The 19,826-nt window shown below is 34.9% G+C and overlaps 2 protein-coding genes across 8 annotated transcripts in view; both read left to right on the top strand.

Annotated features, from left to right (window-relative positions):
• Positions 1-15,566, top strand: part of LOC145227562 (mitogen-activated protein kinase-binding protein 1-like) — a 78,940-nt gene extending 63,374 nt beyond the window's left edge. The window contains exons 9-11 of one of the 5 annotated variants that reach the window (XM_080092419.1): positions 11,745-11,904; positions 12,665-12,803; positions 13,076-13,598. In XM_080092419.1, coding sequence (XP_079948545.1) covers positions 11,785-11,904; positions 12,665-12,803; positions 13,076-13,092 — 276 coding nt within the window. In that variant the 5' untranslated portion in view covers positions 11,745-11,784 and the 3' untranslated portion in view covers positions 13,093-13,598. Of the gene's footprint in view, positions 1-8,199; positions 10,585-11,744; positions 11,905-12,450; positions 12,607-12,664; positions 12,804-13,075; positions 13,599-15,035 lie in introns of those variants that run through there. The other 4 variants (XM_080092420.1, XR_013859923.1, XM_080092418.1 and 1 more) reach the window with 4 other exon arrangements.
• Positions 15,567-16,799: 1,233 nt separating this feature from the next.
• Positions 16,800-19,406, top strand: LOC145230305 (mitogen-activated protein kinase-binding protein 1-like). 3 transcript variants are annotated; one of them, XM_080095693.1, is made up of 4 exons: positions 16,800-17,485; positions 17,550-17,709; positions 18,470-18,608; positions 18,881-19,403. In XM_080095693.1, exons 2-4 carry the CDS (start codon positions 17,590-17,592, stop codon positions 18,895-18,897), a joined length of 276 nt encoding a protein of 91 aa, XP_079951819.1. In that variant the 5' UTR covers positions 16,800-17,485; positions 17,550-17,589; the 3' UTR covers positions 18,898-19,403. The 3 variants fall into 3 exon arrangements, with proteins under 3 accessions (XP_079951819.1, XP_079951821.1, XP_079951822.1); XM_080095696.1 differs by adding an exon at positions 18,256-18,337 and having other exon boundaries at positions 16,814-17,485; positions 18,470-19,406; XM_080095695.1 differs by lacking the exons at positions 18,470-18,608; positions 18,881-19,403 and adding an exon at positions 18,256-18,411 and having other exon boundaries at positions 16,813-17,485.
• The last annotated feature ends 420 nt before the right edge of the window (positions 19,407-19,826 follow it).

Below are 19,826 nucleotides of genomic sequence, written 5' to 3'. Positions count from 1 at the left end.
AAAAAAATGAAGTTCGCTTGTCATTTCTGTTTTTCTTACATAAACGAACTGTAACTTTTCAAGCTATGTCTGACTGCAATTCCGAATTGGCTCGTGAAAACCGTTTAATTTTATCTCATTTCGTTTACGTTTTATGGCCAATAAGGTGTATTAAGAACGACCTGATTTAATCGCGTTAATAGTCTTGCCCTCGAAAAAAAAATGAAGTTCGCTTGTCATTTCTGTTTTGCTTACATGAACGAATTAAAACTTTTCAAGCTATGTCTGACTGCAATTCCGAATTGGCTCGTGAAAACCGTTTAATTTAATGTCATTTCGTTTACGTTTTATGGCCAATAAGGTATATTAAGAACGACCTGATTTAATCGCGTTAATAGTCTTGCACTCGAAAAAAATGAAGTTCGCTTGTCATTTCTGTTTTGCTTACATGAACGAACTGTAACTTTTCAAGCTATGTCTCAATGCAATTCCGAATTGGCTCGTGAAAACCGTTTAATTTTATGTCATTTCGTTTACGTTTTATGGCCAATAAGGTATATTAAGAACGACCTGATTTAATCGCGTTAATAGTCTTGCACTCGAAAAAAAATGAAGTTCGCTTGTCATTTCCGTTTTGCTTACATGAACGAACTGTAACTTTTCAAGCTATGTCTAAATGCAATTCCGAATTGGCTCGTGAAAACCGTTTAATTTGATCTCACTTCGTTTACGTTTTGTGGCCAATAAGGTGTATTAAGAACAACCTGATTTAATCGCGTTAATAGTCTTGCACTCGACAAAAAATGAAGTTCGCTTGTCATTTCCGTTTTGCTTACATGAACGAATTAAAACTTTGCAAGCTATTTCTGACTGCAATTCCGAATTGGCTCGTGAAAACCGTTTAATTTTATCTCATTTCGTTTACGTTTTATGGCCAATAAGGTATATTAAGAACGACCTGATTTAATCGCGTTAATAGTCTTGCCCTCGAAAAAAAATGAAGTTCGCTTGTCATTTCCGTTTTGCTTACATGAACGAATTGAAACTTTTCAAGCTATTTCTGACTGCAATTCCGAATTGCCTCGTTAAAACCGTTTAATTTTATCTCATTTCGTTTACGTTTTATGGCCAATAAGGTATATTAAGAACGACCTGTCGCGTTAATAGTCTTGCCCCGAAAAACAGTATGAACTTCGCTTGTCATTTTCGTTTTGCTTACATGAACGAATTAAAACTTTGCAAGCTATGTCTGACTGCAATTCCGAATTGGCTCGTGAAAACCGTTTAATTTTATGTCATTTCGTTTACGTTTTATGGCCAATAAGGTATATTAAGAACGACCTGATTTAATCGCGTTAATAGTCTTGCACTCGAAAAAAATGAAGTTCGCTTGTCATTTCTGTTTTGCTTACATGAACGAACTGTAACTTTTCAAGCTATGTCTCAATGCAATTCCGAATTGGCTCGTGAAAACCGTTTAATTTTATGTCATTTCGTTTACGTTTTATGGCCAATAAGGTATATTAAGAACGACCTGATTTAATCGCGTTAATAGTCTTGCACTCGAAAAAAAAATGAAGTTCGCTTGTCATTTCCGTTTTGCTTACATGAACGAACTGTAACTTTTCAAGCTATGTCTAAATGCAATTCCGAATTGGCTCGTGAAAACCGTTTAATTTTATCTCACTTCGTTTACGTTTTGTGGCCAATAAGGTGTATTAAGAACAACCTGATTTAATCGCGTTAATAGTCTTGCACTCGAAAAAAAAATGAAGTTCGCTTGTCATTTCCGTTTTGCTTACATCAACGAACTGTAACTTTTCAAGCTATTTCTGACTGCAATTCCGAATTGGCTCGTGAAAACCGTTTAATTTTATGTCATTTCGTTTACGTTTTATGGCCAATAAGGTATATTAAGAACGACCTGATTTAATCGCGTTAATAGTCTTGCCCTCGAAAAAAAATGAAGTTCGCTTGTCATTTCCGTTTTGCTTACATGAACGAATTGAAACTTTTCAAGCTATTTCTGACTGCAATTCCGAATTGCCTCGTTAAAACCGTTTAATTTTATCTCATTTCGTTTACGTTTTATGGCCAATAAGGTATATTAAGAACGACCTGATTTAATCGCGTTAATAGTCTTGCACTCGAAAAAAATGAAGTTCGCTTGTCATTTCTGTTTTGCTTACATGAACGAACTGTAACTTTTCAAGCTATGTCTGACTGCAATTCCGAATTGGCTCGTGAAAACCGTTTAATTTTATCTCATTTCGTTTACGTTTTATGGCCAATAAGGTATATTAAGAACGACCTGATTTAATCGCGTTAATAGTCTTGCACTCGAAAAAAATGAAGTTCGCTTGTCATTTCTGTTTTGCTTACATGAACGAACTGTAACTTTTCAAGCTATGTCTGACTGCAATTCCGAATTGGCTCGTGAAAACCGTTTAATTTTATCTCATTTCGTTTACGTTTTATGGCCAATAAGGTATATTAAGAACGACCTGATTTAATCGCGTTAATAGTCTTGCACCCGAAAAACAGTATGAAGTTCGCTTGTCATTTCCGTTTTGCTTACATGAACGAATTGAAACTTTTCAAGCTATGTCTAAATGCAATTCCGAATTGGCTCGTGAAAACCGTTTAATTTTATCTCATTTCGTTTACGTTTTATGGCCAATAAGGTATATTAAGAACGACCTGATTTAATCGCGTTAATAGTCTTGCCCTCGAAAAAAAATGAAGTTCGCTTGTCATTTTCGTTTTGCTTACATGAACGAATTGAAACTTTTCAAGCTATGTCTAAATGCAATTCCGAATTGGCTCGTGAAAACCGTTTAATTTTATCTCATTTCGTTTACGTTTTATGGCCAATAAGGTATATTAAGAACGACCTGATTTAATCGCGTTAATAGTCTTGCCCTCGAAAAAAAATGAAGTTCGCTTGTCATTTCCGTTTTGCTTACATGAACGAATTGAAACTTTTCAAGCTATGTCTAAATGCAATTCCGAATTGACTCGTGAAAACCGTTTAATTTTATCTCATTTCGTTTACGTTTTTAAGCCAATAAGGTATATTAAGAACGACCTGATTTAATCGCGTTAATAGTCTTGCACTCGAAAAAAATGAAGTTCGCTTGTCATTTCCGTTTTGCTTACATGAACGAACTGTAACTTTTCAAGCTATGTCTAAATGCAATTCCGAATTGGCTCGTGAAAACCGTTTAATTTTATCTCACTTCGTTTACGTTTTGTGGCCAATAAGGTGTATTAAGAACAACCTGATTTAATCGCGTTAATAGTCTTGCACTCGAAAAAAAAATGAAGTTCGCTTGTCATTTCCGTTTTGCTTACATCAACGAACTGTAACTTTTCAAGCTATTTCTGACTGCAATTCCGAATTGGCTCGTGAAAACCGTTTAATTTTATGTCATTTCGTTTACGTTTTATGGCCAATAAGGTATATTAAGAACGACCTGATTTAATCGCGTTAATAGTCTTGCCCTCGAAAAAAAATGAAGTTCGCTTGTCATTTCCGTTTTGCTTACATGAACGAATTGAAACTTTTCAAGCTATTTCTGACTGCAATTCCGAATTGCCTCGTTAAAACCGTTTAATTTTATCTCATTTCGTTTACGTTTTATGGCCAATAAGGTATATTAAGAACGACCTGTCGCGTTAATAGTCTTGCCCCGAAAAACAGTATGAACTTCGCTTGTCATTTTCGTTTTGCTTACATGAACGAATTAAAACTTTGCAAGCTATGTCTGACTGCAATTCCGAATTGGCTCGTGAAAACCGTTTAATTTTATCTCATTTCGTTTACGTTTTATGGCCAATAAGGTGTATTAAGAACGACCTGATTTAATCGCGTTAATAGTCTTGCCCTCGAAAAAAAATGAAGTTCGCTTGTCATTTCTGTTTTGCTTACATGAACGAACTGTAACTTTTCAAGCTATGTCTGACTGCAATTCCGAATTGGCTCGTGAAAACCGTTTAATTTTATCTCATTTCGTTTACGTTTTATGGCCAATAAGGTATATTAAGAACGACCTGATTTAATCGCGTTAATAGTCTTGCACTCGAAAAAAATGAAGTTCGCTTGTCATTTCTGTTTTGCTTACATGAACGAACTGTAACTTTTCAAGCTATGTCTGACTGCAATTCCGAATTGGCTCGTGAAAACCGTTTAATTTTATCTCATTTCGTTTACGTTTTATGGCCAATAAGGTATATTAAGAACGACCTGATTTAATCGCGTTAATAGTCTTGCACTCGACAAAAAATGAAGTTCGCTTGTCATTTCCGTTTTGCTTACATGAACGAATTAAAACTTTGCAAGCTATGTCTAAATGCAATTCCGAATTGGCTCGTGAAAACCGTTTAATTTTATCTCATTTCGTTTACGTTTTATGGCCAATAAGGTGTATTAAGAACGACCTGATTTAATCGCGTTAATAGTCTTGCCCTCGAAAAAAAATGAAGTTCGCTTGTCATTTCCGTTTTGCTTACATGAACGAACTGTAACTTTTCAAGCTATGTCTGACTGCAATTCCGAATTGGCTCGTGAAAACCGTTTAATTTTATCTCATTTCGTTTACGTTTTATGGCCAATAAGGTATATTAAGAACGACCTGATTTAATCGCGTTAATAGTCTTGCACTCGAAAAAAATGAAGTTCGCTTGTCATTTCTGTTTTGCTTACATGAACGAACTGTAACTTTTCAAGCTATGTCTGACTGCAATTCCGAATTGGCTCGTGAAAACCGTTTAATTTTATCTCATTTCGTTTACGTTTTATGGCCAATAAGGTATATTAAGAACGACCTGATTTAATCGCGTTAATAGTCTTGCACTCGAAAAAAATGAAGTTCGCTTGTCATTTCTGTTTTGCTTACATGAACGAACTGTAACTTTTCAAGCTATGTCTGACTGCAATTCCGAATTGGCTAGTGAAAACCGTTTAATTTTATCTCATTTCGTTTACGTTTTATGGCCAATAAGGTGTATTAAGAACGACCTGATTTAATCGCGTTAATAGTCTTGCACCCGAAAAACAGTATGAAGTTCGCTTGTCATTTCCGTTTTGCTTACATGAACGAATTAAAACTTTGCAAGCTATGTCTAAATGCAATTCCGAATTGGCTTGTGAAAACCGTTTAATTTTATCTCATTTCGTTTACGTTTTATGGCCAATAAGGTATATTAAGAACGACCTGATTTAATCGCGTTAATAGTCTTGCACCCGAAAAACAGTATGAAGTTCGCTTGTCATTTCCGTTTTGCTTACATGAACGAATTGAAACTTTTCAAGCTATGTCTAAATGCAATTCCGAATTGGCTCGTGAAAACCGTTTAATTTTGTGTCATTTCGTTTACGTTTTATGGCCAATAAGGTATATTAAAAACGACCTGATTTAATCGCGTTAATAGTCTTGCACTCGAAAAAAATGAAGTTCGCTTGTCATTTCTGTTTTGCTTACATGAACGAATTAAAACTTTGCAAGCTATGTCTAAATGCAATTCCGAATTGGCTTGTGAAAACCGTTTAATTTTATCTCATTTCGTTTACGTTTTATGGCCAATAAGGTATATTAAGAACGACCTGATTTAATCGCGTTAATAGTCTTGCACTCGAAAAAAATGAAGTTCGCTTGTCATTTCTGTTTTGCTTACATGAACGAACTGTAACTTTTCAAGCTATGTCTGACTGCAATTCCGAATTGGCTCGTGAAAACCGTTTAATTTTATCTCATTTCGTTTACGTTTTATGGCCAGCAAGATATATTAAGAACGACCTGATTTAATCGCGTTAATAGTCTTGCACTCGACAAAAAATGAAGTTCGCTTGTCATTTCCGTTTTGCTTACATGAACGAATTAAAACTTTTTAAGCTATGTCTAAATGCAATTCCGAATTGGCTCGTGAAAACCGTTTAATTTTATCTCATTTCGTTTACGTTTTTAAGCCAATAAGGTATATTAAGAACGACCTGATTTAATCGCGTTAATAGTCTTGCACTCGAAAAAAATGAAGTTCGCTTGTCATTTCCGTTTTGCTTACATGAACGAACTGTAACTTTTCAAGCTATTTCTGACTGCAATTCCGAATTGGCTCGTGAAAACCGTTTAATTTTATGTCATTTCGTTTACGTTTTATGGCCAATAAGGTATATTAAGAACGACCTGATTTAATCGCGTTAATAGTCTTGCCCTCGAAAAGAAATGAAGTTCGCTTGTCATTTCCGTTTTGCTTACATGAACGAATTGAAACTTTTCAAGCTATTTCTGACTGCAATTCCGAATTGCCTCGTTAAAACCGTTTAATTTTATCTCATTTCGTTTACGTTTTATGGCCAATAAGGTATATTAAGAACGACCTGTCGCGTTAATAGTCTTGCCCCGAAAAACAGTATGAACTTCGCTTGTCATTTTCGTTTTGCTTACATAAACGAATTAAAACTTTGCAAGCTATGTCTGACTGCAATTCCGAATTGGCTCGTGAAAACCGTTTAATTTTATCTTATTTCGTTTACGTTTTATGGCCAATAAGGTATATTAAGAACGACCTGATTTAATCGCGTTAATAGTCTTGCACTCGAAAAAAAAATGAAGTTCGCTTGTCATTTCCGTTTTGCTTACATCAACGAACTGTAACTTTTCAAGCTATTTCTGACTGCAATTCCGAATTGGCTCGTGAAAACCGTTTAATTTTATGTCATTTCGTTTACGTTTTATGGCCAATAAGGTATATTAAGAACGACCTGATTTAATCGCGTTAATAGTCTTGCCCTCGAAAAGAAATGAAGTTCGCTTGTCATTTCCGTTTTGCTTACATGAACGAATTGAAACTTTTCAAGCTATTTCTGACTGCAATTCCGAATTGCCTCGTTAAAACCGTTTAATTTTATCTCATTTCGTTTACGTTTTATGGCCAATAAGGTATATTAAGAACGACCTGTCGCGTTAATAGTCTTGCCCCGAAAAACAGTATGAACTTCGCTTGTCATTTTCGTTTTGCTTACATGAACGAATTAAAACTTTGCAAGCTATGTCTGACTGCAATTCCGAATTGGCTCGTGAAAACCGTTTAATTTTATCTTATTTCGTTTACGTTTTATGGCCAATAAGGTATATTAAGAACAACCTGATTTAATCGCGTTATTAGTCTTGCCCTCGAAAAAAAATGAAGTTCGCTTGTCATTTCCGTTTTGCTTACATGAACGAATTGAAACTTTTCAAGCTATTTCTGACTGCAATTCCGAATTGCCTCGTTAAAACCGTTTAATTTTATCTCATTTCGTTTACGTTTTATGGCCAATAAGGTATATTAAGAACGACCTGTCGCGTTAATAGTCTTGCCCCGAAAAACAGTATGAACTTCGCTTGTCATTTTCGTTTTGCTTACATGAACGAATTAAAACTTTGCAAGCTATGTCTGACTGCAATTCCGAATTGGCTCGTGAAAACCGTTTAATTTTATCTTATTTCGTTTACGTTTTATGGCCAATAAGGTATATTAAGAACAACCTGATTTAATCGCGTTATTAGTCTTGCACTCAAAAAGAATGAAGTTCGCTTGTCATTTCTGTTTTGCTTACATGAACGAATTGAAACTTTTCAAGCTATTTCTGACTGCAATTCCGAATTGGCTCGTGAAAACCGTTTAATTTTATCTCATTTCGTTTACGTTTTATAGCCAATAAGGGTATATTAAGAACGACCTGATTTAATCGCGTTAATAGTCTTGCACTCGCAAAAAATGAAGTTCGCTTGTCATTTCCGTTTTGCTTACATGAACGAACTGTAACTTTTCAAGCTATTTCTGACTGCAATTCCGAATTGGCTCGTGAAAACCGTTTAATTTTATGTCATTTCGTTTACGTTTCATAGCCAATAAGGTATATTAAGAACGACCTGATTTAATCGCGTTAATAGTCTTGCACTCGAAAAAAAAATGAAGTTCGCTTGTCATTTCCGTTTTGCTTACATGAACGAATTGAAACTTTTCAAGCTATTTCTGACTGCAATTCCGAATTGGCTCGTGAAAACCGTTTAATTTTATGTCATTTCGTTTACGTTTTATAGCCAATAAGGTATATTAAGAACGACCTGATTTAATCGCGTTAATAGTCTTGCCCTCGAAATAATCTGAAAACCAATCAATGGAAGATAATGGAAAAGCTCCTTAAAATTTTAAAGCAATTTGTTGATTGTACAGCTCTACTGAGTGGATCAAATGTCACAACGTCTTCAATTATTCCTCACATCAAAGTCGTTTGTAACTCAGATTGTCCAGACACTCTTCCGCCGATCGATTCTTCAGATTCTTTTGATGAGGAAAGTAGCGATGATTTCAGTTTTACGAAATGCTTCTCGAATCTTAAGAAAAAAAAGAAAAACGTAACGAAAGTTACTTTGGCACCAGAAGAAAAAAGTGAAAGGGCAGCACTACATGAAGAGGACCAAAGTCTGGCTGTAATAAAGGCGGAAGAAGATCTTTTTCAAAGTTGGAAAGTGCACAGCATCAATTTTGACCATCCTCTATAGAAAGTGAGAGAATTTTCAGTGTCGGGGGCAATATATGTACTCCAAAACGAAACAGGCTGCAGAGTGAAACAGCGGAAAAGCTTATGTTCCTGTATTATAATTTGAGAGTACTTGGATTAAAGTACGAGTAATGCAGTGCGAGTATCTTCTGTCGGCTCAGTTTTTTTTAACATAATAACTTGCTTGTTGGTATTTTATTATATTGGATGTGTAACGAATGGGTAGAGCTACTGACACAAGAACGCACAACAGACAAAGTTTGCTAAATCGTGTTCTTAAAAAAAGACACAGTTATTTAAATTAACAATGAGACTAGCATGTGGGTAAACACTAAGTTTATAATTTGGGTTTATTGTTATTATAAAACACCACCGCAAATAGCTCTAACTGTAAGCATTTTTGCTTAACTTGGTTTTTGGCATATTCACAAATGCTATTGGTTTACTTATCGATATTTAGCAAACTTTGTCTGATGTGAGTTCTTACGTTTGTTCAATTTGAAAACAAATGAATGCAAATACCCAGTGTTTTGTACAAAATAGCCAAGCTTTCGTCCAACTGAAGCAAACGAGTGCACTTCTTATTCAGGAACAACATATCTAAAAGTGCAATAGCGTCGAGCTGCTAGGCCGCTAGGTTCTGTAAACTTTTTCGTTATCATGTGGAGATTACATTTTTCTACATGCTTCGGCATTTGTGTGCACGCCTGTAACCTAAATATACAACAAGGTACAACACTATACTTAAGTACTCGGTAATCGGTATCGAAGGTGTTTTCACGTGGTACTCGTACTCGGTATCGTCCCATCACTAATGCATTGTAAGGCAAATTAATTTATTCATGGTAAAAATCATTAGTTGAGTGTTTCTTGGCACATGTAGGTTCTTCAACCAGTGTCCTCGAATACTTAAGAGGCTTCTAGGTGGATCTTTGGCGAATAGTACCATAACACATTTTCTCGTCAAACATTATTTGTTTGCCTTACCTACTGCTCTCTGTATATGTTGCAGGAAATAAAATATACTTTACATATTTACACTCTTTAAGCCACATGTGCGTATAGTGGGATTGTGTCTTCGTTTTTCAGTTTTGGTGTAATGTGTTGGTCTCAGAAGTTAACATTTGATAAGACATGTTACATTTAAATTCAAGCCTTTTTCATATTTTGATTCAAACAGGCTAACTTATGAGTATATAAACCCCTATGTTTTCTGCACCAATTGTTTAAGTTGTTTCTACTTTGTATTTGTAGTCTAATTGCTGTATATGTTCATTAGTGTGTCCCTTGATTTCACAAACCTTCCTGCTTGAAAACATTTGACATTGCATCGCTTCAGACAGTAAGGTTGCTGAAATAGTTTTGATAGAAGGTGTGTTTTGTAGAGGTGTAACATAAATGATGTAATATTCGCATTGACGTCATGGGTAGAGCTGCCATGACTTGTAACTTTTCCATTACGTAACTTTCATATGCTACGTGACTTATAACGTGAGGGTGAGAACCACAAGTGGCTATGTTATGTAATTGTTTGTTTTTGCGTGGGACAGGATGAGAACGTTGTGGGCATCCGTACCAGTGACGGGATGTTGTTCACGTATGCTAATTATGTTGTTTTGATCTGTGTATATATTCTGCGGTTTTGAAGTGACATTATTCTATTCGATTCGACTTCGGTTGGACGTAGAGTCACGCTACGTCCAGCCACGTTTAAATTGCATTACTGTTGGTGTTATAATAAAACAAACTAACCAACGGCTGGACTATTGCTGTTAGCACAATCAGAAAGCGCAAGTCGCAGAACACGTAATACACATTTTCCTACAGACGGCATGGTTCCAGTAAATGAAATGTCCTATTTTAGTGGATCCTATTTTGTATGTTTTCGCTTTTGTTCAAAATTCTGTTGCAGGTTTTGGCGTGAATAAAGTTTTCTTCTTGGTTGCTCAGTGTTGTTTTGCATGGTGTAAAATATCTCTTTATTATGTTTGTGTTGTTACTTGATAAGGCAGACAAAGATTTATTTAAACATAGAATAAAAGGAATCCATAAAATCACATGTAAACGTTGAGATTTGTCAAAAAATGTTTGTTGACAAGCTTTTTGTGGAAATTTGGTCACGCACTAACGACCATGTCATGAAAAGTGATACCATAAAAAAATACTTTGTTATGAATTGCGGCATGAATTTGGGGAAAAAATGCACTTTTAGAGTTAAAATAATATTTTGTGTTTTAATTTACCGCAGTTGTTTAATAACTTTATTGGTAAATTTTTCTGAATCTAATTAACGTGACGCAATAATTCATAAGTTTGCCAAATATGATTTCAGTGTTATGACGTAACATTTTTCCAGAAGTTTCCAGTGCCGAAATTTAGCTATTGCTGGCTATCTCCGGTTTTGTTTTGTGCCAATAAATGGGTAATAAATTCTGACCTTTTGCCGAATGCAAACTCAAATAAAGAAGTAACGTTTCGTTGGTCCAAGAACGATAGTAGATTGCGTTTTTTTGCTGCACAAGTGATTTACAAGTTAAACTTTTACGCCTTGATGGAATTGCAAGTTCAGAAGTTCGTTAATGTGCATTTATTTCCGAAAATTATTGAGCGCGAAACATATTTATTGAACAGCTGTGAAAATAAACATTGCGTCATCAGCGATCAGCTGGTTGTAAACAGACGTGGCGAAAAATTTTCATCTTTAAAGTTGAGACTGTTTTTGGTCGTTTTGTCGCAAAATTATGAAGATTAAAGACAAAATCGTTTGGTTTTGGAATTATATTCTGAAAGTTTTGAGTTTCAATTTAAGTTGGAAACGTCGTTGCCGATGACCCTGTTTTACAGTTTGCTAAGAAGGTTTTGGGCCTTATGCGATTTTATTCACGAATTTACCGTGTACCTTATGTTTTGTTAGATTTCTAGAGGATTAATAATAAACGCAATCCAAAGATCTAAAGTGCAACAGAGAGAATGATATCCAAAACATGTCTTCTACTCCAGTCCAAATTATGACAAGACTGGGTGTTATTTTTCTTTTGCCAGTCACCTACCTCATATCACTGTCGTGCCAAGATAGAGCTAATGGGCTTGAACGGCTGAGGCAGTTTTTTCGTTCTTAGCTAAGACTTTGGAACAACGTTCAACATCTGAAAGGTGGGCATATTGTTTAATAAATTTTTACATTAATTATTTTGAACTTACAATTGGATTTTTGCAGAGGTTATGAAGTGCTTGCGACGTCAGTAGATGTCTACAACATGTGGCTGCATCTTGTATTTTCTGATCACTCACTTGTTATAACTGATGTGATGGATTTTGAAAAACCAAATGTCACTTCAGTTTCCAGGTTCCATAGCTCGTGTGTCTGGGAAATCAAGGTTTGTCTTTGTAACATACATATATTGAAGTTACATCACTAAAAAAATTATATTTCATCACAAAAGACAATTGTAAACAATAAATGTTATTAATTGGGACATACTGCTCTTCGATATCCAAAATACTGAAAAACAGCGACTGATCAATTTTTAGTCATTTTTTTAGTGTTAAATGTGCTCAAAAAAGCATCGTCAGTTTCTGTACCCCTCACATCCATGGAGATCATAACATAATTCATAACAAAAAGTATATAGGCTTATGTCAATAGACATACTATAACTATTCAAATATCATCATTAGTGGCTGAAAATGAGTGAAATGTTGTAACGTCAGCTGCTGTAATCATGTCTCATGAGTGTAAATTGTCTGCTCCACACTAATTATAACAGTGGAATTATAAATGTAAACCAAATTAAGAAAAGTCTTTCTGATTTAATTTATTTAGTCAAATTCTTGTTTTGTTTTTGTCACTGATTTAAATCACTGGGGCACAAAACCCTGTTTACATGTAATAATAGTTTCTTTCTTATGGTGTTTTTTTGCAGACTCTTCCTGATTGTGCTGAGTCAGCTGTTTTGTTTCGTGTTCAAATGACGACAGAGTCAGGATTTCGATGACCAAACATGTGTACGAACCTTATATATTGTGGCTGTTTGTAGGATATATGTATTGGACGATCAATAAGAACATTATATATTGTGGCTGTTTGTAGGATATATATATTGAACGAGCAATAAGTTAGTTATTAAATATTTGTAGGTTCTGAAACACACAATTCTATTGGAAAGTATGGAGAAACACTCCATGGACACTAAAACATCAGTTGAAGCATGTTGCATTTCTGTTCATAATGACGGCAAACACATGCGGTTGACGACAGGAGTGGGAGTATCCAGCAGTATGTATTCAACATACTTCCTAATTCAATTTGTAGTCATCTTTATGTCTGGGCACATTGGGGAATTCTGCACACAATTTAACACTCTTTATCATAAATATGCATCAGTAATTTCATCGCTGGTTTCTAGACTGCACCTATTTTAGCTTGTTTTTCCAAGCCACAGTAAATTTGGAATTTGGTTTTAATTTGTTATTTTGGATTTGTTTTTTTGTAATCCTTAAGACTAAATAGTTTTGCGTTTTTTATGACAACCAATCATTTGTTTTTAGTGTGTACGACCTTATGACATTTAAGAGGATATCATTTATTTCGTCACACGATGGGGATATATTAAGCATGGATTATTCTCACCGTGGTTCGATGCTTGCAAGCGCGAGTAGAGATCGATGTGTTCACATGTTTACTGATGATTATATTCCGTCCAACACGATAGCTGATCATTCTGCTGCCGTCACTGCTGTGAAGTTTGCGAACCGAGATTATGAGGTAAACTGTCATGTAGGGAAGTTGAAACTAGTATAAGTAGGTATTTTAGAATAGTTGTTTCGATTCTAGAATATCTAATCCAAGTCTTATATAATTTTTTATTGTGATCTGGACAACAATGTTTCCTGAGGTAAACTGTCACTGGTGTGGCTAATTCGACCCAGTTGACACAAAATGTAAATTCAATGCACTAAGTATCATTTACACGAACTACAATAAACTGCATTAAAACGCTGAAATTTGAATGATACAAGTTAACAAGGGTAAATTTGGCAAATGCAACACGCACGTTTAAGTGATTTGCCCAACCCTAGTTTGAACCAAATGTGTAACATTTAAAAATCTGACTTTTTTCCGAACCTTTCTTTGTACATTGCTTTTTACTTTGCCTAAGCTTTCTTAATGATATATATATATATATATATATATCAGTCACAGTGAAAGTGTCCAGTTTTCAGCTGCATTTGTTTTTGTACCACTTTTGTGATTTTTGTATTTTAGTCTCATTATGTTGTTTAACAGAGAGCATAATTGTTTAATCTTGATGCTGACAATTCTTGGTCTAAATCAGATTTATACTTACAGTTTCGACTAATGAGCTGTGGAACAGACAAGTCTCTCTACTACTACAACTGACATCAGTTGAGAACAACATTACATTGAGAAACACTCGATGGCTGACATGGACATTGTTGAGTAAGCAAATCCACAAAATTTTAAACCCAGCCATTCTAACTGTGGATTTTATTCATCGATGATTCAGGGCTAGTTGTGTGCAGCTGCAATTTAACCGAATATGACATCTTTGGTGCAAAACGCTTGTTGCAACCTCGTGTGTTGATAAAAACATCTATGTCCTCCCGTACACCACAGGTCAGTGTTGGTTTGCATTTGTTGAGAAAATTGAAAAGCAATTTGCAGTTATACAATATTAATAAGCATTTCCACTTAAATTAATCAAACATGTTTTATTCATGTCAAATGACTAAATGTATGTCTAGCAAATTTACTCATGGTAGGAATTTCACAATACTGGCCTTTTACAAGTTTGCATTTTTTCTGCATCAGTTTTTAAATTGCTTTAATGTATTTGCAACTGTTTTTCCAATTAACATTTTTAACAAGAATCTTTTGTTTGTCTCGCAGGAGATTGTATTTGCATGATCAGCCGGCATTCAGAGGTAGCGGTTTCTCTTACTTTCGACCACAACTCTCACTTAATCTCCGCATCTGCCGACAGTTGCATATTTGGGCGGACATTTAGCCATCGGGTGACAGAAGAGCTCAAACAAACCCAGAAAGGTGCCACCTCCATGTCTGGAAGTCCAGATTTGAATAAATCCTCGTATTTTGCTACAAACGACTAGTTTACAGTAGAAATAATCGATGATTCGACGCATCCTAGTAATGTTGACATCCCGTTCAGTGATGAGTTTGACAACCCTTCAACTTTGACATTTCACAACAATCCAGGTAATGTCCCTTGCTGTGATTTTCAAATGATTTGTCCGTTAGTTGAGGTGTTTGCAGAGGTTTGATATGTTACTATTATCATATTTATTGACATTCAGAATACACTTTTTTATTTTATTATGATTCCTTTATTGTTTTTCTTATTACACACATCAGTACAAACTTCATTATGCAAATTTAATTTGTAAAGAAGTGTCAACATTTTTATGCATTTTGCTGGTTTGTATTTATTTTGTTTGGCTTTTAAAGAACTTACAATTGCTTTTTCAGATGCTGAGCAACAAAATACTGATGAGTCATTGTTGTCAAAGTGAGTGACTAAGCAGTTGTCCAACGATGAGTCAGGGTTATTAAGTAACAAACCTTTACCTGAACTAGGGAAATGGGAGATAAATTACACAAAGAAAAGGTGGGATGTTGGGATTTAACTTTACAAATATGTGACAGACTAAAAACTTTGACAAGTCTGAAGTCGTCCACTGTTATTTAGACATATATATTTCACCTAAGTAATAGGCAGTGTTAGTTTCTAAAAACAACTAAGTCACATTGCTAAGCTGTTTATGTTTGGCCTGGAAACCAATTTTCTTAGGCAAGTGTAGGCTGACCCTTGGGGCTAAATATTTTTGACCAGTATATGCCTGGCAAAGCCACATATACATTTTAAACTTTGATTTCATTTCTAAATGTCTTTTTGTATTCTTATTTCAGGCTTGCACAGTAGCAGAAGGACACATACATACCAACATTTGAGTCATAGCTTGGATTTACTGATGGATTATTTTCTTTGTTCCCCCCCCCCCCCCCCCCCACACACACACACACTTTTATATGGTATTTTCAAGATTATCCACCAGAGCGTTGATGGTTTGATGTGTCGGGTATGCAATTTTTTTACAGCAAGTGTTTTGTGTTATGGCAAAGTACAGAAACCCCTGGTTTTTGCACCTTTTTCTTCACTGTAGGTTTTTAAAGCTGTTTAATTGAAGCCGGTCATAGAATCTACTTTCCAAATTTACACTCTTTAAGCCGTGTGTGCGTATAGTGGGATTGTGTCTTTTCGTTTTTGATTTTGGGTGTAATGTGTTGGTCTCGGAAGGTAACATAAGATAAGACATGTTACATTTAAATTCAAGCTGTTATTTTTATGTTTTGATTCAAACAGGCTAACTTATGTAGATATAAACCCCTATGTTTTCTGCACCAATTGTTTAAGTTGTTTCTACTTTGTATTTGTAGCCTAATTGCTGTATATGTTCATTAGTGTGTCCCTTGATTTCACAAACCTTCCTGCTTGAAAACATTTGACATTTGCATCGCCTCAGACAGTAAGGTTGCTGAAATAGTTTTAATAGAAGATGTGTTTTGTAGAAGGCATGGTTCCAGTAAATGAAATGTCCTATTTTAGTGGATCCTGTTATGTATGCTTTCGCTTGTGTTCAAAATCTAGTGCATGTTTTTGGCGTAAATAAAGTTTTCTTTTAGATCCGTCCGTGTTGTTTTGCATTGTGTAAAATATCTCTTTATTATGTTTGTGTTGTTACTTGATAAGGCAGACAGAGATTTATTTAAACATAGAATAAAAGGAATCCATAAAATCACATGTAAACGTTGAGATTTGTGAAAAAATGTTTGTTGACAAGCTTTTTGTGGAAATTTGGTCACGCACTAACGACCATGTCATGGAAAGTGATACCATAAAAAAATACTTTGTTATCAATTGCGGCATGAATTTGGGGAAAAAAATGCACTTTTGGAGTTAAAATAAAATTTGTTACCGCAGTAGTTTAAAAAATTGATTAGTAATGTTTTCTGAATCTAATTAACGTGACGCAATAATTCATGAGTTTGCCAAATATGATTTCAGTGGTTAGTTATGACGTAACATTTTTTCAGAAGTTTCCAGTGCCGAAATTCAGCTATTGCTGGCTATCTCCGGTTTTGTTTTGTGCCAATGAATGGGCAATAAATTTTTTTTCATAAAAATTTGACCGCGTGATGACCTTTTGCCAAATGCAAACTCAAATAAAGAAGTAACCTTTCATTGGTCCAAGAACGATAGTAGATTGCGTTTTTTTTGCTGCACAAGTGATTTACAAGTTAAACTTTTACGCCTTGATGGAATTGCAAGTTCAGAAGTTCGTTAATGTGCATTTATTTCCGAAAATTATTGAGCGCGAAACATATTTATTGAACAGCTGTGAAAATAAACATTGCGTCATCAGCGATCAGCTGGTTGTAAACAGACGTGGCGAAAAATTTTCATCTTTAAAGTTGAGACTGTTTTTGGTCGTTTTGTCGCAAAATTATGAAGATTAAAGACAAAATCGTTTGGTTTTGGAATTATATTCTGAAAGTTTTGAGTTTCAATTTAAGTTGGAAACGTCGTTGCCGATGACCCTGTTTTACAGTTTGCTAAGAAGGTTTTGGGCCTTATGCGATTTTATTCACGAATTTACCGTGTACCTTATGTTTTGTTAGATTTCTAGAGGATTAATAATAAACGCAATCCAAAGATCTAAAGTGCAACAGAGAGAATGATATCCAAAACATGTCTTCTACTCCAGTCCAAATTATGACAAGACTGGGTGTTATTTTTCTTTTGCCAGTCACCTACCTCATATCACTGTCGTGCCAAGATAGAGCTAATGGGCTTGAACGGCTGAGGCAGTTTTTTCGTTCTTAGCTAAGACTTTGGAACAACGTTCAACATCTGAAAGGTGGGCATATTGTTTAATAAATTTTTACATTAATTATTTTGAACTTACAATTGGATTTTTGCAGAGGTTATGAAGTGCTTGCGACGTCAGTAGATGTCTACAACATGTGGCTGCATCTTGTATTTTCTGATCACTCACTTGTTATAACTGATGTGATGGATTTTGAAAAACCAAATGTCACTTCAGTTTCCAGGTTCCATAGCTCGTGTGTCTGGGAAATCAAGGTTTGTCTTTGTAACATACATATATTGAAGTTACATCACTAAAAAAATTATATTTCATCACAAAAGACAATTGTAAACAATAAATGTTATTAATTGGGACATACTGCTCTTCGATATCCAAAATACTGAAAAACAGCGACTGATCAATTTTTAGTCATTTTTTTAGTGTTAAATGTGCTCAAAAAAGCATCGTCAGTTTCTGTACCCCTCACATCCATGGAGATCATAACATAATTCATAACAAAAAGTATATAGGCTTATGTCAATAGACATACTATAACTATTCAAATATCATCATTAGTGGCTGAAAATGAGTGAAATGTTGTAACGTCAGCTGCTGTAATCATGTCTCATGAGTGTAAATTGTCTGCTCCACACTAATTATAACAGTGGAATTATAAATGTAAACCAAATTAAGAAAAGTCTTTCTGATTTAATTTATTTAGTCAAATTCTTGTTTTGTTTTTGTCACTGATTTAAATCACTGGGGCACAAAACCCTGTTTACATGTAATAATAGTTTCTTTCTTATGGTGTTTTTTTGCAGACTCTTCCTGATTGTGCTGAGTCAGCTGTTTTGTTTCGTGTTCAAATGACGACAGAGTCAGGATTTCGATGACCAAACATGTGTACGAACCTTATATATTGTGGCTGTTTGTAGGATATATGTATTGGACGATCAATAAGAACATTATATATTGTGGCTGTTTGTAGGATATATATATTGAACGAGCAATAAGTTAGTTATTAAATATTTGTAGGTTCTGAAACACACAATTCTATTGGAAAGTATGGAGAAACACTCCATGGACACTAAAACATCAGTTGAAGCATGTTGCATTTCTGTTCATAATGACGGCAAACACATGCGGTTGACGACAGGAGTGGGAGTATCCAGCAGTATGTATTCAACATACTTCCTAATTCAATTTGTAGTCATCTTTATGTCTGGGCACATTGGGGAATTCTGCACACAATTTAACACTCTTTATCATAAATATGCATCAGTAATTTCATCGCTGGTTTCTAGACTGCACCTATTTTAGCTTGTTTTTCCAAGCCACAGTAAATTTGGAATTTGGTTTTAATTTGTTATTTTGGATTTGTTTTTTTGTAATCCTTAAGACTAAATAGTTTTGCGTTTTTTATGACAACCAATCATTTGTTTTTAGTGTGTACGACCTTATGACATTTAAGAGGATATCATTTATTTCGTCACACGATGGGGATATATTAAGCATGGATTATTCTCACCGTGGTTCGATGCTTGCAAGCGCGAGTAGAGATCGATGTGTTCACATGTTTACTGATGATTATATTCCGTCCAACACGATAGCTGATCATTCTGCTGCCGTCACTGCTGTGAAGTTTGCGAACCGAGATTATGAGGTAAACTGTCATGTAGGGAAGTTGAAACTAGTATAAGTAGGTATTTTAGAATAGTTGTTTCGATTCTAGAATATCTAATCCAAGTCTTATATAATTTTTTATTGTGATCTGGACAACAATGTTTCCTGAGGTAAACTGTCACTGGTGTGGCTAATTCGACCCAGTTGACACAAAATGTAAATTCAATGCACTAAGTATCATTTACACGAACTACAATAAACTGCATTAAAACGCTGAAATTTGAATGATACAAGTTAACAAGGGTAAATTTGGCAAATGCAACACGCACGTTTAAGTGATTTGCCCAACCCTAGTTTGAACCAAATGTGTAACATTTAAAAATCTGACTTTTTTCCGAACCTTTCTTTGTACATTGCTTTTTACTTTGCCTAAGCTTTCTTAATGATATATATATATATATATATATCAGTCACAGTGAAAGTGTCCAGTTTTCAGCTGCATTTGTTTTTGTACCACTTTTGTGATTTTTGTATTTTAGTCTCATTATGTTGTTTAACAGAGAGCATAATTGTTTAATCTTGATGCTGACAATTCTTGGTCTAAATCAGATTTATACTTACAGTTTCGACTAATGAGCTGTGGAACAGACAAGTCTCTCTACTACTACAACTGACATCAGTTGAGAACAACATTACATTGAGAAACACTCGATGGCTGACATGGACATTGTTGAGTAAGCAAATCCACAAAATTTTAAACCCAGCCATT

This window comes from Phallusia mammillata, chromosome 5, assembly GCF_965637545.1.
Source record: "Phallusia mammillata chromosome 5, kaPhaMamm4.hap1.1, whole genome shotgun sequence".
NCBI lineage: Eukaryota > Metazoa > Chordata > Ascidiacea > Phlebobranchia > Ascidiidae > Phallusia > Phallusia mammillata.
The sequence above is the reverse complement of the archived record's forward strand: the minus strand, read 5'-3'. Positions and strand labels throughout refer to the sequence as shown.

Excerpts from the sequence above, each read along its gene's own strand:
- LOC145230305 (XM_080095693.1), top strand. The coding sequence starts at position 17,590 with ATGTGGCTGCATCTTGTATTTTCTGATCACTCACTTGTTATAACTGAT. Across the intron at positions 17,710-18,469 it reads CGTGTGTCTGGGAAATCAAG|GTTCTGAAACACACAATTCT; the intron begins GTTTGTCTTTGT and ends AAATATTTGTAG.